Consider the following 19,312-nt stretch of genomic DNA (forward strand, 5'->3'; position numbering starts at 1 on the left):
TTTGATCTTATTGTGCTGTATGGAATGCTATGCTGTTATAACGGATTGTCCCGGGTTCGAAACACCACACCCTTAAAACCATTCTCTACCACTTTACATGTGTGTGGCTGTCTGTCTGTCTGTTTGTATATGTACATACATATAGTATCTATCCCATTGTGTTTATCTGGGTGTGTGTGGCGTGCATGTTTGTGTGTGTGAGCTGTGTGTGTATGTGGGGTGTCTAAGATTCACACACTCCAGTCTATCCTTTAGCTGATGGGAGGAGCTTTAGGTGTGTGTGTGTGTGTGTGTGTGTATGTGGTTGTCTGTGAAAAAATGTGTCTGTGTGTGATTGCCTATCTGTAGTCCCTCCCACAGAGGTGTGGTCTGTTCTGGTAAATTGATCAATGAGCAGCTGTGTTCTTCAGATCTTTCATTTGTCATCGTAGATCTGTTAGCACTGCCAGGACGCTCAAAACAAACACAGACACACCCACAACATCAACGACACAGGGGTAAGTCGTGCACGCTTTGCGCTGTGTCTTATCATTTAGAAACATTTTCAAATTGGTATCATTTATTTTGTTTTAAAAGGGTTGGCAGTAGAAACGAGTGAATCTACCATTCCATAAAAGCATTTCCTGCCGGTGACTAAGTCGACTCACTGAGAACACCATGCGTGTCTTTCCTGTTTGCAGCACAAGTACAAGAACAGACATGTGCTTTACACTATGGGAGATTGTGTCTTCAGGTAGAGAATTATGTGTTAGAGTCTTTTGCATAAGCAGCACTTGACTAAACAATGTATGCATGGTACAACGCCACATACTTCTGCTAGACAGGGTCAACATTGAAAAAACCTTTGGCAAACATAAAATGCTATGCCTTTTGCATAGTACTGCTGGATCCAATTCTCATTGTAGAAAATGTTGATCTCATAATGTCTATCTATGAAATTATGGATTTTCCTTGATTAAAATAAAGTTCCGTAGAGCAACTTTGTATGTCATCAAAAGCATGGTATGCAATTACACCTGTAAACAGCCTGCAGGTAAAACAAGTGTTGACTGTTGACACACCTGGTGCACTATAAGATCAAAGTAATAAGCAGTTTTAGGAACACAAAACTGCACAGCTGTATCAGTACAGAAAGTTCATCTACCAGTCATTTTGCACTATCTACCAGTCATTTGCATCTTATTTTGAGATCTTATTTTATATTTTCCATTGTATAGTGTTTAGAATTATTTAGACTGTTGTATTTTTTCTACTTTTATATTCAAGATTCTTATATGTTTATCATCTGCACCTTCCTCCCACAGATAATTCCTTGTTTGTGTGAACTTACATGGTGAATAAAGCCCATTCTGTTCTCTTCTCTAAAACGAGTAGCCCTCAGTGGTCTGGAAGTTGCTTAACTGCCGATTCAAAAATATTATAACAGTGGTCAGAGACTTTAAACGTACTGTAACTCCTCTGCATTCCAGAGGAATTTGCATTTACTGTAGGTTTGAGTGTTTCTGCTGAAGTGGAGGGGTTCTAACTGCCAAACACACTCACAGGCTTTTATGTAGTATTCGGGCTGCACACACAGAGAAAGACCTCCAGTAAACTTGTAACTTGAACTAAATGTATTGTCAGCTTTCAGACACAAATGGCGATGTTGGAATTGTACCATTTATAGTTTATGAATGCTATGGCTCTTTTAAGGGCTGTCACTGTGGGACCTGGCAGGAGACTGTTGAGAATTTTGACAACTTCTGTGAAGTAGATAATGTGAGATTTGTTGTTCAAGAAAATAATCAGGTATTTTTTTTAAATGTCTTTCAACAACTTAAACTACAATTTACCTTGCATTGAATCATCCATGAATCATGTCAACAATTGTGACATTTGTGACCACAAACTCCCCCAATGGATGTGGATATCGTAACACAGATCTTAAAAGCAAACCGTCTCTCCATCGCCTTCGCTCTGTGCAGGACATGGCCATAAAGCTGGGCAGCTGCATTGCTGTGTTCTTCCTCCTTGCCAGCGTGGCTGTCATCATCACCATCTCTGTGATCCAGGGGCGTAACTGGACTCATGAAACACCAGGACTCAAGGTAGCAACCCAATATACACAACCTTGGTCCCTTCAAGTTTAAACAAGTACACAAGTCCAACGTACCCTTGTCCAGATGACGTGTCAGGCCGACACTAAGGTCAAGAAGATACATCAATAGCTGTTTTACGATGTTCCCTGTGTATGGTAGCTGTGGTCCCAGTGTTGCTGCATTATTGAATGTCTGTATTCTGTGCTCTCTTGATCTTATGGAGCAGGGTAGCCATTAGGCACTAAGTCTGATGATCACCTAATGGTTGTTGGGATCATTTGGTCTGTTACATCATGTTTCCTTAGTTATGGTCTGCTAAGTAGTTGAGCTTTTTGATTTGAACCTAAGGTCATCTGTTTAAGTCGCTGTGGGCAAAAAGTGTTTTTCTGAATGTTGTGAAATAATACCCACCCAGGCTGATGTGACACAACAACTAAACAGGGCAGGTGTTTCCATGGCAATCACTGTCTGACAGTCCTGATAGTTCTGAACAGTCCCGTTGTGTGTGCTTGTCAAACTGATCAAAATCACCCCAGTTGCAAGTAGGCTACTTATGATTGGACTGACGTGTACAGTATGCATTTGATTGATCCAAACAGGATGTGTTAATTGATCTGAAGTTTTGTGTTTGTACTAAAGCTGAGGCGCTGTCTTTTGTCATGCAGTATGGCATTGTGGTGGATTCTGGCTCGTCTCGCTCTACTGTTTACCTCTACCAGTGGCCCGCGGAGAAGGAGAACAACACAGGAGTGGTCACTGAAAACATGCATTGCCAAGTTGCAGGTAAGCGAGCACTTTAAACCCAGTTCCTATCGGAATGTGGCAGTAACAACGTGCAATGCATAATGGCATCGTCGCCATCATGACTGGACGTGAACATGGCACCTTGAACACATGCAACTAGTGTTGATAAAAGGACCCTAGATTGACTTTCAGGTTCTTTGTTCCTGGTTGCTGTTTCCTTTTTCTTCTCTACTTCTCCCTCCAGGCCCTGGGATTTCTGACATGAACGTAGATCCGGCTCAGGATGAGGCATCCTGGAAGGCTATCAGAGCCTGCATGGCCAATGTCACCAAGGCCATCCCTTCAGAAAAGCACAATGCCACCCCTATCTTCTTGGGGGCCACCGCAGGGATGAGGCTACTGCAGTAAGTCTACCTGAAGAAGTTAGCTTTGTCTGCAGCTCTGGTTCACTGAGGTGGAGCCTTGGGGGTCAGACTGAGTGCTGTGATAGTTTTCTGGAATTGAATTGAACTAAAAAATTGAAGTAAATTCCATTCATGGAATGGACCCTGAAGGATATTCGAGAGCCTGCTGACATAACACAATGAAAGATCTTTTGATCAATTTCTAATCAATCAGATGATCGAATCACATGCCCAGATGTCTATATCTGTTCTATGTTCTGCCCCCGGGTCTTTCACACAGACTGTTTGGAACTTTTTGTCTTTTTTTTCAAGTGCACGGAATGAAGAAGCGTCCAATACAATCTTGCAAAACCTTAGGGACTATCTCAAGTCCCTACCATTCAGTTTTCAAAACGCTTCGATCATCTCAGGACAGGAAGAGGGTCTGTATGGGTGGATTACCGTAAACTACCTCATGGGGAATTTCTTGGATGTGAGTCAAACTTTGAACAAATAGTCAGATATACATGTCAAAGAAATCCTGTTCATCTTCCAACTGTTCAATCTTTCAACTGTTTGTTTAGAAAAGCCTCTGGAACTCCTGGGTGCGTCCTCATGGAGCAGAGACACGGGGCTCCATGGATCTGGGCGGGGCCTCCACACAGATTGCCTTCGCCGTTCCTGAGGACCTTACAGGACAGGATTACCTCCCTGTGACGCTGTATGGGTATGACTACAACATCTACACACACAGCTTCCTGTGCTACGGGAAGAACGAGGCGGAGAAGAGAGTCCAGGCTGCTTTAGTGAAGGTAAGGCCTCAAGCCAGTTTATGTCCAAATGTATTTGCGTGTGGGTATGGAGACATTGACTGTATTCAGCCCCATCCCCCACGCCCCCCCCCCCCCCCCAATCTAGTCCTTTAACATCCATTATGTTGTTACCAATTATCATAGCCTGTGCCATCAGTGGACACCCTTGTCCCCCCCGCCTCATCTCGGGCTTTCAGAAAGGAAACAGGAAGCCTTTTGTTATTAACGTATTGATCGCACCACGTCTGCTAGCTTGTAAAAGTGCACTGTTTTGCTAGCTTTGTAGAAAATGTTTCCAGTCCTTAAGCTTTGCTACCATTTATGAAAAGCACTTAACCTCTTGTGCAATAGGCTTCTAGCCCAAACTCAATGATGTTGAAATGTGCACATAAAATGCACATAATTCAATACTGATGTACAGTAATGTCTGTTCGTTACCAAACCTCCAGTTTATTGAAAAATATATTTTTTAAGTGTATTAAGAAAAAGAATACCTTCGTTTAGCAGACGCATCTATACAAAGCAACACACAGTCTGGAAGGGATAAAAACCTGTGACTCTTACTGTAATCTGTTCCCACCACTGAGCCATATAGGCTACCCTTGCAGAATTTGTGAACATAATATTGAGTATACCTCTGCATACTGTCTTTCATACTGCTAATTGAACTGGTTGTACAAATGAGCGAAGCAGGTTCAGGCGTGGCACTCGGGCAGCGTGCGTCATATCACCCATCGCCCTGTTCTTAGCCCATAGGCTTAGCTTGATAGGCGGCGCTTTAAAGTCGCACACATGCACGCACACGCATCCTCGATTACCTTTCCCGTTCTGCGCTGCTGCCACCCACCACCATCCCCTTCTCCCCCATGTGGCCTGTCTGTTCTCCCCGTAGGGGATTGAACTCATTGCTCCCTGCCTCACGTCATGCATGCTGCAGTGAAGGCAGGGAGCGCTTCCCCATCCATTCCGCCAACGTAAAACCATGTGTCAAATGTGCGAAGAAATGGTGAAATCAATCAACGCGAGTGTCTCGACTAAACTAGTTAACAACTGGAAACAAACGTGCACTCCGTCAGCGCTCAGCGCTGCACTCCCAGACGAGAGTCATAACCAGGCCTTCACCTTCCCACAGTCCTCGAAAAACCCGACCACGGTGGTCCATCCCTGCCTTCCACGAGGCTTCAACCACACCATACCCGCATCGTCCATCTTCAACAGTGAGTGCACAGAGGTTCCGGGGGGCTATGACCTCAATCTGAACATCACCATGGTGGGAGCGGGAGACCGAGACTCCTGCGCCGACGTTGTGCGCTCCTTGTTCGATCTGTCCTGCACGGGGAACTGCTCTTTCAACGGGGTGGAGCAGCCACCGCTGTCTGGAGGTTTCATGGTACGACTGTCATGCAGGTGTAAACCCTCGCATGGGGGCATAGTGCAGTGGTTCTCAACCCTGGTGTGTTGGAACAGGGAAACATCTAAAACAAGCAGGATAGGGAGTTCCTGAGGACAGGGTTGAGAACCACTGGCATAGTGCATTCAAACATGTCAGAGCACATCTGACATCTATCATGAATATATTTCTGTGTGTATATGGTATGTGGATATGATGTGTTTGTGTGTGTGTGTGTGTGTGTGTGTGTGTGCGGTTGTGATGTGCTGTCCTCCAAGGCGTATGCTGGTTTCTACTACAGTGCTGCAGCTCTGTACCTGAATGGCACCTCCTCTCTTGACACATTCAACTACACCATGCAGAATTTCTGTGCCATGGACTGGCCCACAGTGAGTCTGCCTGCCTGCCTGCCTGCCTGCCTGCCTGCCTGCCTGCCTGCCTGCCTGCCTGCCTGCCTGCCTGCCTGCCTGCCTGCCTGCCTGCCTGCCTGCCTGCCTGGTGACTGTAAACATGGTCACTGGTCCATATCTAATGATGTGTTTGGGTGTGAATTCAGTGTTTGACAGCTGATGATGTAGGTGTTGTCATACAAGATGTGGCCTGAAAGTAACACATTGTCAGACAGTATTTGAACTTCAGTCAAACACTTGACTTGCGCTGGATATAACTTATGGGTTGGGAATCCTAAGAATAACAGGAGGGCGAACTGCAGCCATCTCTGCCTTTCACGAGAAAACATGTTTTCAAAGATTCCATAGTTTTAGTATTTGTTATTCACCAATTATGTACAGCCCAAAATACACTATATGGTTATTTGTTTGACTGTGTTACTGTTCTTGTTTGTGTTTCTTCAGTTAAAGAAAGAACGGACGTGGATAAGAGACAAGTTCTTGAAATCCTACTGTTTCTCTATTAACTACGTCTACACTTTACTGGTGGATGGATACAAGTTCAATGAAGAATCCTGGAAGACCATTCAGTTTCAGAAAGAAGTGAGTCTCTCTTCATGCGAGGTGTGGTTAGGAACAAGCAGGGATGTGAGACACTTGTGCACTCACGTTGCAGAAGGCCAGTTTGTTGAGCAGTATGCACTAGATTCCTGTATACTCTTAAAGAGATTAAATCATCTGATTTCGTTTTAGAACTGTTCTTGAAACCGTCGATACGCAAGCCAATCCTTATTGTTTCCCATCTGTCTCCATCATTTAGAACTGACGGCTCTAAACATGGCGTCATGTTTCCCTTGGGAAAAAGACTTGAAAAGGATATGCTTTGCATTCCGCATCTATGGCTCCAAGAAATTCTGCTGTAAGGTCACAATGGGACATCCTGTTATCCACTCAGACAGTGCAGAGCCTGCGGCCAGACTGCTGAAAACTGTGACAAATAGGATGAATTGTCTGTCAAAAATTAGGGTTTTCAATATTTCCATAATGGTTAACAAGTCAGCCACTATCTAGCTGCTCTTTGTGTGTTTGGTGTTAGACTTGATGTTTCCCTCATGGAGAGGAAGATGGGTGTCTGAGTCATTTGTCTCTAGGGCATAGTGCTCTTCAAACAAGTGAGGCATACCATTCATCAGGATTCAGTTTGGAAGACACAGTACTATTGTAAGCATGCACTGTTCTCTGTTAAGTTGTTTTGGCATTCTCAAAATTCTGTCATCTTAGTCAGCTGAAATCAAATACGTCCATAGTTTTCCATCCTTCTTCCATCTTTCCTTTGTCCATTTTCTGATGGCGATGTGGGGACAAACCATAACCAATATTTTATCTGTGTAATAATCTGCACCCGCAAATTGCCCTGGACAAACTTCGATCTGGTTACTGAGAAGCACCCAGTCTTCTGCTCGTCCTTCGTTGTGCTTCTTTTCTAACGCAGCTGTTCCTCTCTCCTCGCCAGGTGAGGAACACCAGCATAGCGTGGAGTCTGGGGTACATGCTGACACTGTCCAACATGATCCCAGCAGAGGCCAAGTTGGTCCGCCTGCCCCTGAACATCCCTCTGTTTGGTGGTCTCCTCTTCCTCTTCTCGGCCCTAACCATCGTCAGTGTCATGTTTCTCCTCATCAAGCTGGTACGCGCCTGGTACTGACCACCACTAGAGGGTGGGCGGTCGTTGAATTACTCAGCCTTGACAAGGAGATGAGGAGGAGGAGGAGGAGGAGGATGTGGGGTCAGGGAGAACACTTGATGCCTAACTGTGTAACATGAAGTCACTGGACAACGATTTGAGATCAGTTTTGCGATCACTTCATTTATTAACCGGCAAGGTCAGGATGTGACCAACAGGATAGGGATGCTAGCAAACTCCAACACTGTGTCTGAGATAAGGACACACTGCAATGCATGAGGGCTATTTTTTTTTTGTACCAACAAGGTTCTGTATTGAACAGATAAACCACAGAAGAAAACTTCTGTGGTTTTGTGAAGTAGAAGGGCGTCCGTTTGAACAGCTAGTCACTACCCAAGGATAATCCGAACAAATCTCTAATAAATATATCTTTTTGCAGCGCAACAAAAAGCGATAGTCCAGGTGAGAGGAATGCATTGAAGATACAATGAAGGACCTTGGAATGATGGACTGTTGAGCTACTTGTATATTGAGTAACATACTGTACTCTTGTATGAAGACGGCATGGTGCATACTACTGGAGGGACATACTACTGTGCGTGTTTATCTCTTTGTTTGATTCGATGGTGTTATTGGTGATGCCGTGCAGCCCAAGAAACTGCATGTTCAGTATGAATTGCAACCATGTACCATAATCTTATAGGTTGAATGGACTGTATGATGTATTATGCACTCTAAATAAACTGAATATGATCATTTACACTGGAATGTGTAGTTTAGTTTGTATTATCAATGTATTGTAAATGTATGTTTGAATGGGAATGAATAGCCTAGATCAGGGGTGTCAAACTCATTTTAGGTAAGGGGCCACATACATACCACTTTGACCTCAAGTGGGCCAGACCAGTAAAATAAATCATAGCATAATGCATACATAACGACAATTTTTCTTGATGTTTAAATCATTGGTGAATGGTTTTGATGACAACCCCTATTTTAAAGTCTTTCTACAAAAAATTAGAAACATAAAGACCAAAAACTCAGACATCAGCCTGGGCTTTCCTCAGCTGATTCCCTTGCTTTGTGACGCGTTTGACGTCAAATGCGTCACAAAGCGAGCGCTGCTGCCTTCGGAGCAGACATTGCATTTAAGCTGTTTTTGAAGCAATAACTGGATCAATAAAAAAAAAAATACTTAGCCCTTTCTACTCATAAAACCTGCATATTCTTAATAGACATTCTTAATGAATTCGGAATTGCAGTTACTTTTATAGAGAAATGCGATGTATGTCTTTCTGTAATTTTCAAACTTAGTAATGACATCTGACGGACGGAGCTGGACGCCCCGACGGGGCGTATGTTTGACACCCCTGGTCAAGATAGCCTACTGTAAGCAATTATATGACTGTCTAAGGAACTCCTAGGCCTGAGCTGATCCATTACCAGCAGAGGGCAGTCTTGTACAGAGAAGCCGGTCAACCGTGCAATCAATCTTTAGTGTGGCGGCGCGGCGGGCACACAAACTGTTGTCTTATGGTGTATTCTAAAATTTAGAGTGAGTATTGTACAAATTGTTTTCATATAGTCCATGGCGGGCCTTTACTAATTTGCTCTGGAGAGAGACAACGTGGCTGTGTTTAATCATGTCACTTCAGCCTCAAAGATCATGTTGAAACGAAATTAGCAAAACCGACTTGGCTTCATGATAAATGTTTAGTAGTTGATTAAGGATTCATGGGTTCATAAAAACTTGCATGCATTTAAGCAGTCCGTCTTCAAAAGTTGGCTGGTGAAGTTATACTATGCTATTCGAAAGCTATCGAATTTCAGTTCAGCCAGCATTCCACCATCCCACTCCGCACAAAAAAGGGTTAGACTTTTACTTTGAAATGAACTTCCCCAAATTCACGGTCCCTTGGGAGAAACGGCTATAGGGTAGTCCAGCCCTGTTGGAGTAAGTGTATAGTCTATGGGATAGAAACTTTAGGTAGTGCATTTAGAATTATGTGAATCCCCAGAGAAGATAACTAGACTATTCAATAATGACATTCCCTTTGGTGAGCTGAGTAGGTAAAGCTTTTACGGTTGCAACACATTGCAACATTAAATAAATGAATAAATAATGCATGGATGCAACACAATTTGAAATGTGGAATGTATGGACCAAGATAATTGCTGATTTACGCCGCTGCAGCTGCATCACTGACGGGATGGGGGGACCAGTCTTGATCAACTCGCGACGTGTCGCAAATTAAAAGCTTGCAAACCCTCGTTTGGAATGCACCCTCATAGGATAAACGATGGTAGGTGTGAATCGTATGTTAGTAAAAAAAAACTTTTTTGCTTTTGTTTGTTTGCTGTTTCATATTTTGACTTAATATCAAGAGAGGATAGGACTGAGAGAGGACTGATTGTGAACGATCAACAATTGGCTTGGTGCAGCATATTACTTGAACAGATCGCCCAGGTAGCCTACTGACATTGTGCCAGGACCATAAGCAAGCTATGGTCAAGTTTTGGGCAAGGGTATCTGACTCTGGCTGGTAGAACCTGACAACCTCAGATAATAGACTAGTTATCGATTAGTATTTCGGTTGTGCAACCTCCTGCGTAAATGGCCTTTAAGCCATGAATATATTCATATTACCCGATGGGTAAAAGTATGTTTTAGTATAAAACAAAACTAAGTGGTTTGAGGCGGGTGATCGATCTTACAATTCCAGCTGTCGTAAGTTCCTTAGGATAATTGATTCCATACGCAGTGACTGGTGGTTTCAGCGGCTGTATAGACGTTAACATAATCAAAACCTTTTTCTTTCACTTAAGTGTGAAACTTTGTGATGGTTAAATCTTGAAACCCAAACTTAATGGATATGGTGTTTTGTATCGTTATATTTTTGTTTGCTGTTTCTGTTTTGCTTTGTCGATGGAACACTAGGTTTATTCCTGTGTAGCTAAAATGATTTATAATATTCATGCACAGAAGCCTTGTGTTAACCCCAAGCTACCAACTGCTAAACCTGGAGTCAAAACATGTAGATGTGATTTTGGATGCTTGACCAAACATGTAGAATTTGCACCGAATATTCCCAAATTGGTTTTATCGCACTGGGCATGAGAAAACAAGCCCACACAGAGTACCTCTGAGAAAAAATTCTATCCAAATCTAATCTCCAGTCTTGTTCAGCTGGGTCAGTGGGCCTCCAGTTGGAATTTCTTTCTGGAAGTGACTCAGACAGGAACCATCAGGGTCCCCATCTTGCAGAACATAGCTTCACACAAGGCACCGCCTGCTGGCCATGTGTGTATTTTCAGCTGGATCACTATTGCTGCTATTCCCAAGCTGTGAAAAGAGAGACCAGCCAAAGTATGTGTTTTAGAGGCAGCTACCAGCCTCTATAGGATCTCTCTCTCAGACCCTGAACCAGCGCCGGGTTCCTGTGCCACGCGGGACGCTAAAGGGGAGAGGGGGGGGAGGGGGAGGGGGCAAAAACTCCCAGGCTACAGTTCTATAACACCTGCTGGTTTTAAGTCCCTTGGAGTGGTAAAGGGATTCGAGGAAGTGGTTGGTGTGTGTTTCTGTCCCAAAACTTGTGTGTAGGTTGAAACAGGCTAGTCTGACCACGAAAAATGGCCTATGGCAGTTAAGCGTGCCACTTATCTCAGTGAAACACATGGTTAAGAACTGCCTGCAGAGAGAAACGTCAAAAAATGAGTGGAGCAAAGTGGAGAGAGAACCATTCATTTTATTGAAGCCCTTAAGGTCAAGGTGTCTCAGCTGGTGAGCCTGTCACGATAAGAACTCCTGTGGAGGTGAAACGTTCTTGTTCCAAACAATGCCCTCCTTCAAACCCAGCTCTTTTCAAGTTATGATTGGTAGAATTCAAAGCAGTATACATTTCGAATTGGGTTACATATTGCTGCAACGTGTTGAGAATAATTTCTGTGTTGACCTCAAGTTCAAGTCTTTTATTATCAGATGCACAGAACGACACAGGGTCAGACGGCACTGAAATTCTTTGGACAAGACAACTCAAAGCAACCTGGCATAACATGACATATAAGTACTCAGAACATAGACCTACAGAGCTGTGAACAGGACAAAATATTCACAATACTACATTGATTCAGTCATGGTTGCTACTGCTATATCCCTGCATATTTCATTGCTTGACATAACAAAAATCTATATGTTTTTGTCAAATTCTGTCTGCAACAGCTGGAGAGGTACCTGTCGCAGACAACATCGTTTTTTTCACATGGGTTGTGTGGAGGTCTGGTGAAGGGTGTGCTGAGAAGCATTTTTTGGACTAGATCTAAGAACGGTGGAGTTCATGGCTGCATTCCAGGGCTGTGTCTGGTTAGTCAGACTTCTTGCAGCCTGTCTTGCCCAGGTCTTCCTAAATCAGCAGACATGAACAGTCAACCGGGAGACCTTGAGTATGCAGTAGCACACACCAGTACGAGTACACACACACACACTTTATATACAGCACACCTGTAGGAGCCTGAGGCCCCGGCAAGCCTGGTCTGGAGAGCAGAATAAAGGCCTTGTACTTGTCCTCAGAGCACTATCTCATCACTTTCTTTTTGCTCCTCCATTGCTTCTCTTTCATTCCCCCGGGTCTCACTCTCGCTCTCTCCCTTTCTGTCTCTTTTTGTCTCCTTCTCACTCCCAGTTCGATAGAGTATTGTTACAGAAGAGGGATGGATTATATTAATTAATTCATTTTCAGTTTTTCACCTGTAAGATATTATTAATCTCACACTAATGTGTCCTCGCCTGATAAATTCTTCTTTAGACAGATAGCTGTTCCCTGCAGTTGATCTTTATAGACTCCCTCCCTCCCTCCCTCCCTCCCTCCCTCCCTCCCTCCCTCCCTCCCTCCCTCCCTCCCTCCCTCCCTCCCTCCCTCCCTCCCTCCCTCCCTCCCTCCCTCCCTCCCTCCCTCCCTCCCTCCCTCCCTCCCTCCCTCCCTCCCTCCCTCCCTCCCTCCCTCCCTCCCTCCCTCCTTCCCTCTCACCCCTCTGGCCCCAGGAGTCTCACCATGTTTGTTTACTGTGGTGGTGTGGTTCGCCGTTGACCTGTGTCATGTCCTGGCCGTGCCTGTTTGCTCTCGCTGAGGGCAGAACCCACGAAGGGGCAACAGGGTCTCCTGATATTGACACATCCACACCGACCGAGAGGCTGCATGACTGGGCAATAAGTGATGCTGCTATAAAACATGTTAAACTCATATATCATTCATTACACTCACAGGCCTGTGACAAAGGCTATTGTAATATAAATGAACTCAAAGATTTCTCATACTTTATCAGGTATGGCAGTACCCATATTGATGTAATTAAACATCTGAGATGTCATTTTTTGGGGTGGACTATTCCTTTAAGGAGAGCTGCATGCCTGTCGCACATATGGTGCTGGTCTGTGTGCGGCTATGTCTGTAGTGAGGCCCCTATTCTGTCAGGAATCTCCACGGACACCTACCCTGCTGGACCCTCGGGCCCTCAGAACTCCCAGACCAACATTCCAGCAGATGAGCATAATGGAATCCTTTCACAGGTGGTGTGATCTGGGAAAGCCATAAAGCAAAGCTCGGCTGTGGATGGAGAAGAGATCTCGGCAGTCTGAAAAATTCTGGGTGGAAGTGGGGGCTGGGGGTGAGGGGCATAGTGTGGATGGATAGTACTAGTGTGTCAGTGAAATTGGGTCAAGCACACATCAATGTAATCTGCTTTGTAACTAACATTTCCTTACTGTGAGCAAGGAGCTTGGTAATAGAATGAAAACAGACAACAAAAATAGAAAAGATTGCACATTACTATCACAAATGCCAACTCTAATTTGTAAAAAGACTGTCCTTCCCTCATGCCATTATAAAAAGAGATACTTTGTGTCCTGGAAGTAATGGGTATAGTTTGTCTTGCACAACATGCTGAGGCAGTCATTTGTCAGAGCCGGCTGTGAAAAGTCATCCATTGCTGAACCTGACAGCATATTCCTAATGGCTCTGCGTGCACGAGGCAGTGTGGAAACATGAGTTTGTGCCATAGCAGGTCTTAGCTGGGTAACTATGAAGAACCCACAACCTTGTGCCTGAAGAAACCCCAGGCAGCCTTGCTCTCTCTTTGTGAAAAGCAGACAGGATACACGTGGGTGATCAATCTTATCCTCATACTTTTCTTTGTTTTTCTTTCTATTTTCTCCCTCATTCCCCCTTCTTTCTTTCTTTTCTCCATTGCTGATTCCCCCCCCCTCCCCCCCCCCCGTTTTTTCTCATGTAAACACTGCCTGGAATGCAAGCTCCTAGCATTCAGTTTACAGTAGTCATGCTATCTTTGCAGTTTACAGCACCCTTCCATTATAATCATGGCTTTTTTTCCCGGCTGGCTGGTTAACTACAGCCCTCCTCCCTGTCTCCCTGTTCCCTCTGTCCCCAGGCCTTGAGAGTGTGCTCAGCGATCCGCTGCAAGAGCTGGACTCTGCTCTCCCTGCTCTTCTTCCTCCTCTTCCTCGCGCTGTCGGCTCTGATGATCAGCACGTTCCCCTTCCCGCTGCCGGAGACGATACAAAGGCTGCCATCCCGAGGTCTCAGCGCCGCAGGTGGACCTATGCCAGGGGGTATGTACAGGGACCCCCTCCACCTCCTGACCCCCAACATCCACAGTGGGGCCTGGAGACAGGCTGATGGGAAAGAGTCTTCCAAGCACCTGCTGATGGTTGTGGATAAGGCAGGGAGGAGGGGATCTCCTGGGGATGTCATCCATGATACCTCTCACACGCACTTACGTGGAAGGACCACGACCCGCAGGATTAAAGGCATAGCCTCAAAGAGGAAGGAGACGCCAGCATCCAAGCACCAAACCAGGAAGCATCCACTCCCACTGGTGAATGATGTGCCAGGGCGTGTTGACATGCTAGCCAATCACAGTTCTGCTTCACAGCTCTCCTCCAATCCTCGCCCTGCTCCCAGACATGATGGACCCACGGGCCAGGCTGCAGCTGCAGTCTTGGAGATGTCAGAACCCAAACAGACTCCAGACAGACACAAGTATGCAAAGCATGCTGGGAAAGCCGGGAAGACCTTTGAAGAGCATAAGGACGTTCAGGAAACTGCCAGGGCCCTCCGGAAACGCAAAGCACCATCCTCCCAAAAAAACAAACGCAGCAATGGTGGGCTAAAACCTCAAACTGCATTGGAGCAGAGAGACGGTGTCTTGTGCAAGACCGGCACAGAAGCGGGCTTGTTTCCCGACCAGGACCAGCGCAGGATAAGAACCGGCACCCATCCGCTGCCCTGGCTCAGTACGGACGACCTCCAGAAGATGGAGATGCTGTCAGGGGGCGACGTGGTCAGCAAGGCCCGAGTGCCTGCCCACGGGCAGGTTCTCCAGGTGGCGCTGGGTCCTGGCACCCAGCCTGGAGGGGAGGAGCCCCACAGTGGGCGGTGCGAGCAGGGGCACTGTGCTCTGATCAAGAGGGCAGAGGACTGGTTCGAGGTGTTTGGCTTCCACCTTGACAGGGTCCTGGGGCTCAACCGGACCCTGCCCACTGTGCTCAGGAGTTTCCATAGCGACATCCTGCCCTACCGGTAGGTGTAGGACTGTCGCTGACCTTTAAAGTTATCAGGCGGACTTCCTATTAATGCAATGAGGTGAAAAATGAAAAAAAAAAACACAACATGGTATGGTTGTATGGTATTGCAAATTGAAGAATAATTTCAATGTACTTGTTTTTGTTCTGTTTTGGTTAAACATAATTTTGCTTAATTAACTGACAGATTGATTGATTAATTAATTGAATTTAGCTTTCATTCAGCAGACAGAACTGACCTGAACCTTGACAGGTACACCAGCGGTACACCTAGACCCATGGTCTGGTGGGACCCAGAGATCCAGCACCTGGCTGATAAGGACAACGACCAAAACTCCATCCCACTCACCTGGACCCAGTACCAGCACCTGCTATTGGCTGGGTGTGGCCGGGGCGTGGCCCCAAACTCCGCCCCTTGTGTGGGCGTCAACCACTCAGAGTGGGGGAGACTGGCCCTCTTCGACTTCCTCCTACAGGTAAGGAAACGTGGCCTCATTCTGTCAACTTCCGGTCTTCCTTCACATACACAGATTAGGTGTTATAAGAACCAGTGTATGACCCCTAACTATGTGAAGTGCAAACAAGGTTTTCTCTGGTGATAGTGAACTTGTGTGACAGGCAGTCAGGGATGTCTCAGGAAGAGAATGTTCAAAGACACGGGGAGGGTAATTGATAGCTGCTACTGTTGCTATTAGTGCCTTGCATCTGTGGACCGTAATAACCAAACTGGAGGTTAGAATAGCCTCATGTATAATAGAAAGGAACTGAATAGAAGGAAAAAGGTTTCTTAAATATCCTCTGATTTTCATTGACCGCTGTAAAACATCTCCCATCAGACCTTTGTACCCTTCTCCCTTCTCATTGTTCCTGATTCCACCGGACAGAAGGGAAAACCTTAAGCGAACCAAATCAGCTGTAGGAAAATCCGCTTACGATAAGGACTGGCTTCACACAGTCCGTGAGATGGAATGTGTAGCTGACTGTGAGCCGAGCCAGCTGGTGAATAATACATGGGCTCTTTCTTTCCCAGAAGTCAATACCTGTAACATGGCCAACTGCTAATAGCCTTCCATTGATCGTGTGAAACTGCTGAGTGGGAGGCTTGAACACTTGTTCCTACCTGCTCATTTAACACCTCTGATGGGGCTGATGTGGAACCCAGTCCCAGTGCTCCAGGGAAGTAGGGGACAGAACGGGACTGTGTGGAGAACCGACGCAGACGGCCCGCGGAGGGCAAACGATGTGGTGTCTGCTTCTGGTTTCACACAGGGGATAGGGTCACTGCTAACATCGGCGGTTCAGTGCTCACCGGAGGGGGTTCCGCAGTTGGATGGGACTATATTTTGGACTGTGAACGGTTGAACGGAAGTCAACTAGATTTTGTTGGTTTGCTGGTGTTTTGTGCTGTTGTGTACTGCTTTGATTTTCACAGCTCAGCAACTTGTGGTAAAAAAAATAAAATCTTCTTTGAGATAAGTGTGAGAGAGAGGGAACTTTTAGTGTAACCCTCTTCTGGAATCCCTGTGTTCTTCCCGGGTTCCAGGTGAACGATCGTCTGGACAGGTACTGCTGTGGCTTCATTCCAGGACCAGGAGAACCCTGCGTTGAGAACCTGCTCCATGTCAAATGTAACAACCCAAAGGACCTGGTGCTGGTTCACATCCTGGTACAGTCACAGATTTGAAGCTTCTCATGTCAAAGAATGTCCTCTTTTCTCATGGATTCTCCATTATTCAGAGAGAGTATATGAAACAATCAGTACTGATTGTATACTTATGCTGTACTCATGTCTGTGTAGGTGAGGAAAACAGACCGTACTAAGCTGGTGTTTATAGACAACGCAGGAAGACCCCATCACCCACCAGACAACCTCAACTTTCGATTGGTTGAGGGTATTAATGAGTGAGTCCAGCAACATGTGTATAAAGGGCATCATAGTGAGAGATACGCCTATTAATATTAGACGGATACAATGTTATCCTGATGTCAAATAAAACATTGCTGTAATTGTATTAGTAATTATTTTTACCAGTACATACAACTATGAGAGAATACCTCTGTTTTTACTGAAGTAAAATGGAATCTGTATGTATCAGTAGAGTATTCTGAACAATCCTTGACTGACAGCACTAAAATACCCAATAGTAATACCCAATTGGTGATATACTGACACCTGACCCGTTCACAACCAGTGTTCTATTTCCTGGCAGGTTCCCAGAGAGAGCAGTGTCTGTTCTCCAGTCAGGCTGTCTGGAGGCCATGTTGCTGCAGTCTCTCTACACGGACAGGGAATTCTGGAATAGCCAAGGAGGAGAGTCTGGCATGCGACCTCTCATACGCGCTGTGGAGCAGCGAAGCAGGATCCTGCTGCAGCACATCTACGACAAGAAGCTCCGACTCAATCGAGATTTGTGATCAGCTAGCCCCCAGGGCTAACGCTATAAGATTATTAGCTTACTTGCTATGGTGCCTCGGTGGACTGCACCCATAACAGTGGTTGCATTAGCCAAAAAGCAAAGGAGATAATTTAGTCTGTACTGGGAAGATGCAGAGAGCACTTCAAGGCCCTGGAAGGCCCAAAGAGACATTTGAGAATCAAGTCATTCAATACAATCATGGTCTGAGTGTATTGTTTTATTCACTGGATAACAGCAGTCTATGCTTGCATGCACAGCACCATTGCTTCAAAGCTGTGCACACACACAATATCTTAAAATGCCCATCACATTGAATGTGCTCGCTTTAAAAGTGTGTTTTTAGGAGATAACTATGAGCTGTAGATGACAAGATGACAAATGGCCTCTCAGGATTGGCTCCAGGACTCCTTATATGAGAGAACGGCAAAATCCATGTGATCTCAAAAGGCTGAAAGAAATGCATTGCTTTACAACGAGAATGACTTTGGATGCCCTAAAAAAGAAAATAAAGGCATCTTTGGTGAAATGATTGCACTGCACTGCATTGTTATTTGTAATTCAGGTGTAGCTAAAGCTCCATTTAGCCCTCATCCTTTCATCCAGCTCTCTGTTCCATCCATCCCTCCATCTACTTTCCTCCTCTTGATTAGGTCATGTTGTTGCTAAGGTATGACTCATCCACTGCCATGGGCTGCCGTGTCACTTGTCGTCAGATAATAACATTGTTAATGGATGGCCTATATACTCCCTTCTGTTTTTGATCGAAGAAATATCTTCTTGTATGGCTTAACAACAAAGCAGATTGATTTACTGTGCATTGAAATGTACATGGTGTTGTTAAGACTTGTAACAAGATGCAGACAGAAAGTGACATTGCTTATTAACTGTGTATGAGGCATTGGTGGCTGTGTACACATTTGAACTCTTCCATGGTCTCCAAAACAACTGTTTGCTGAAACTAAGGAACTTATAACCATTCTTCAGACTTTGTATTTCTCTGATTATTTGGCAACTTTTATCAAGGCATTCTTGGCAGACTAGTTTACCCTCTGAGTAGTATAAACAAAGTTTAAGTTGAGAGAAGAGAAAGCCTAAAAACAATGTTTTTACAACCCACACTCTCACTCTGCTTGCTCATTATCCTTCTGTGTGGAAAGTATTAACTAATCCTAGTAGGGTTGCCAGTTTGGAGGCAAAGAACAGCATTTGGGCCAAGCAGACCAACACTGGCACCATTTACTTCCTGCCACTAAATTATACTGTCCAAAAACTGCAGCTTTTGAACCAGAACTACCTATTTGGGATGTCTCACTAATAGTGGATCTCAGCAAGGTACTTATTGTCTCTGCTCTGTCCCCTGGTGCCTTGGTGCTTGTTTATTCTGAGGGTTGCCAGACTCATTAACCCTCTCCCCAGGCCACATTAGCCACATGCTGGGAACTAACTGTTAATGTTTGCTAACATTTGTTGAGTTTCACACATTGCTCATCTGGGACCGAAAAAGGTTATTAACAAAAGTCAAAAGTGAACTGAACTCAAACCATATCTCAAATGTAATCGGGAGCCCAGCCTTTAGAAACACCATCTCAGTCTTTACTACTCTGTCATTTGGCACTCCCTCTGTAATTCCTGTACCTCCCCCACTAAGTAAAGAAACACTCTTTCCAGACCCTGCGTTTTCACTCTGGATTTGTGGTGTCCTTCCCTCAACAAAAACACTGACTTCCTTAAAAAGGGAATAATAGGGTGCTCCGGTTGGTTCTCTGGGTAGGGCGTGTACCAAATAGGCTCAGGCCTGAAAGCAGAAGCCCCGGTTTGATT

The 19,312-nt window shown here is 45.2% G+C and overlaps 2 protein-coding genes across 3 annotated transcripts; both read left to right on the top strand.

Moving 5' to 3' along the window:
* The first annotated feature begins 426 nt into the window (after positions 1 to 426).
* Positions 427 to 8,242, top strand: entpd3 (ectonucleoside triphosphate diphosphohydrolase 3). 2 transcript variants are annotated; one of them, XM_084670133.1, is made up of 12 exons: positions 427 to 497; positions 1,693 to 1,788; positions 1,965 to 2,087; positions 2,744 to 2,861; positions 3,067 to 3,226; positions 3,539 to 3,698; positions 3,790 to 4,017; positions 5,150 to 5,407; positions 5,686 to 5,796; positions 6,262 to 6,399; positions 7,310 to 7,483; positions 7,920 to 8,242. In XM_084670133.1, exons 3-12 carry the CDS (start codon positions 1,968 to 1,970, stop codon positions 7,935 to 7,937), a joined length of 1,485 nt encoding a protein of 494 aa, XP_084526259.1. In that variant the 5' UTR covers positions 427 to 497; positions 1,693 to 1,788; positions 1,965 to 1,967; the 3' UTR covers positions 7,938 to 8,242. The 2 variants fall into 2 exon arrangements, with proteins under 2 accessions (XP_084526259.1, XP_084526268.1); XM_084670142.1 differs by lacking the exon at positions 1,693 to 1,788.
* Positions 8,243 to 9,407: 1,165 nt separating this feature from the next.
* gask1a (golgi associated kinase 1A) lies at positions 9,408 to 17,996 on the top strand. Its single transcript, XM_084670155.1, has 6 exons — positions 9,408 to 9,783; positions 13,922 to 15,072; positions 15,328 to 15,550; positions 16,618 to 16,740; positions 16,873 to 16,976; positions 17,285 to 17,996. The coding sequence occupies exons 1-6, from the start codon at positions 9,781 to 9,783 to the stop codon at positions 17,487 to 17,489; spliced, it is 1,809 nt and encodes a 602-aa protein (XP_084526281.1). The 5' UTR covers positions 9,408 to 9,780; the 3' UTR covers positions 17,490 to 17,996.
* The last annotated feature ends 1,316 nt before the right edge of the window (positions 17,997 to 19,312 follow it).

Source organism: Hypomesus nipponensis, chromosome 2 (genome assembly GCF_054491055.1).
Source record: "Hypomesus nipponensis isolate SF chromosome 2, ASM5449105v1, whole genome shotgun sequence".
Lineage (NCBI taxonomy): Eukaryota > Metazoa > Chordata > Actinopteri > Osmeriformes > Osmeridae > Hypomesus > Hypomesus nipponensis.

Coding starts and splice junctions, on each gene's coding strand:
- gask1a (XM_084670155.1), top strand. Junction 16,741..16,872: donor TGGTGCTGGTTCACATCCTG/GTACAGTCACAG, acceptor ATGTCTGTGTAG/GTGAGGAAAACAGACCGTAC. Junction 16,977..17,284: donor TTGGTTGAGGGTATTAATGA/GTGAGTCCAGCA, acceptor ATTTCCTGGCAG/GTTCCCAGAGAGAGCAGTGT.
- entpd3 (XM_084670133.1), top strand. CDS start 1,968: ATGGCCATAAAGCTGGGCAGCTGCATTGCTGTGTTCTTCCTCCTTGCC. Junction 4,018..5,149: donor TCCAGGCTGCTTTAGTGAAG/GTAAGGCCTCAA, acceptor ACCTTCCCACAG/TCCTCGAAAAACCCGACCAC. Junction 5,408..5,685: donor CGCTGTCTGGAGGTTTCATG/GTACGACTGTCA, acceptor CTGTCCTCCAAG/GCGTATGCTGGTTTCTACTA.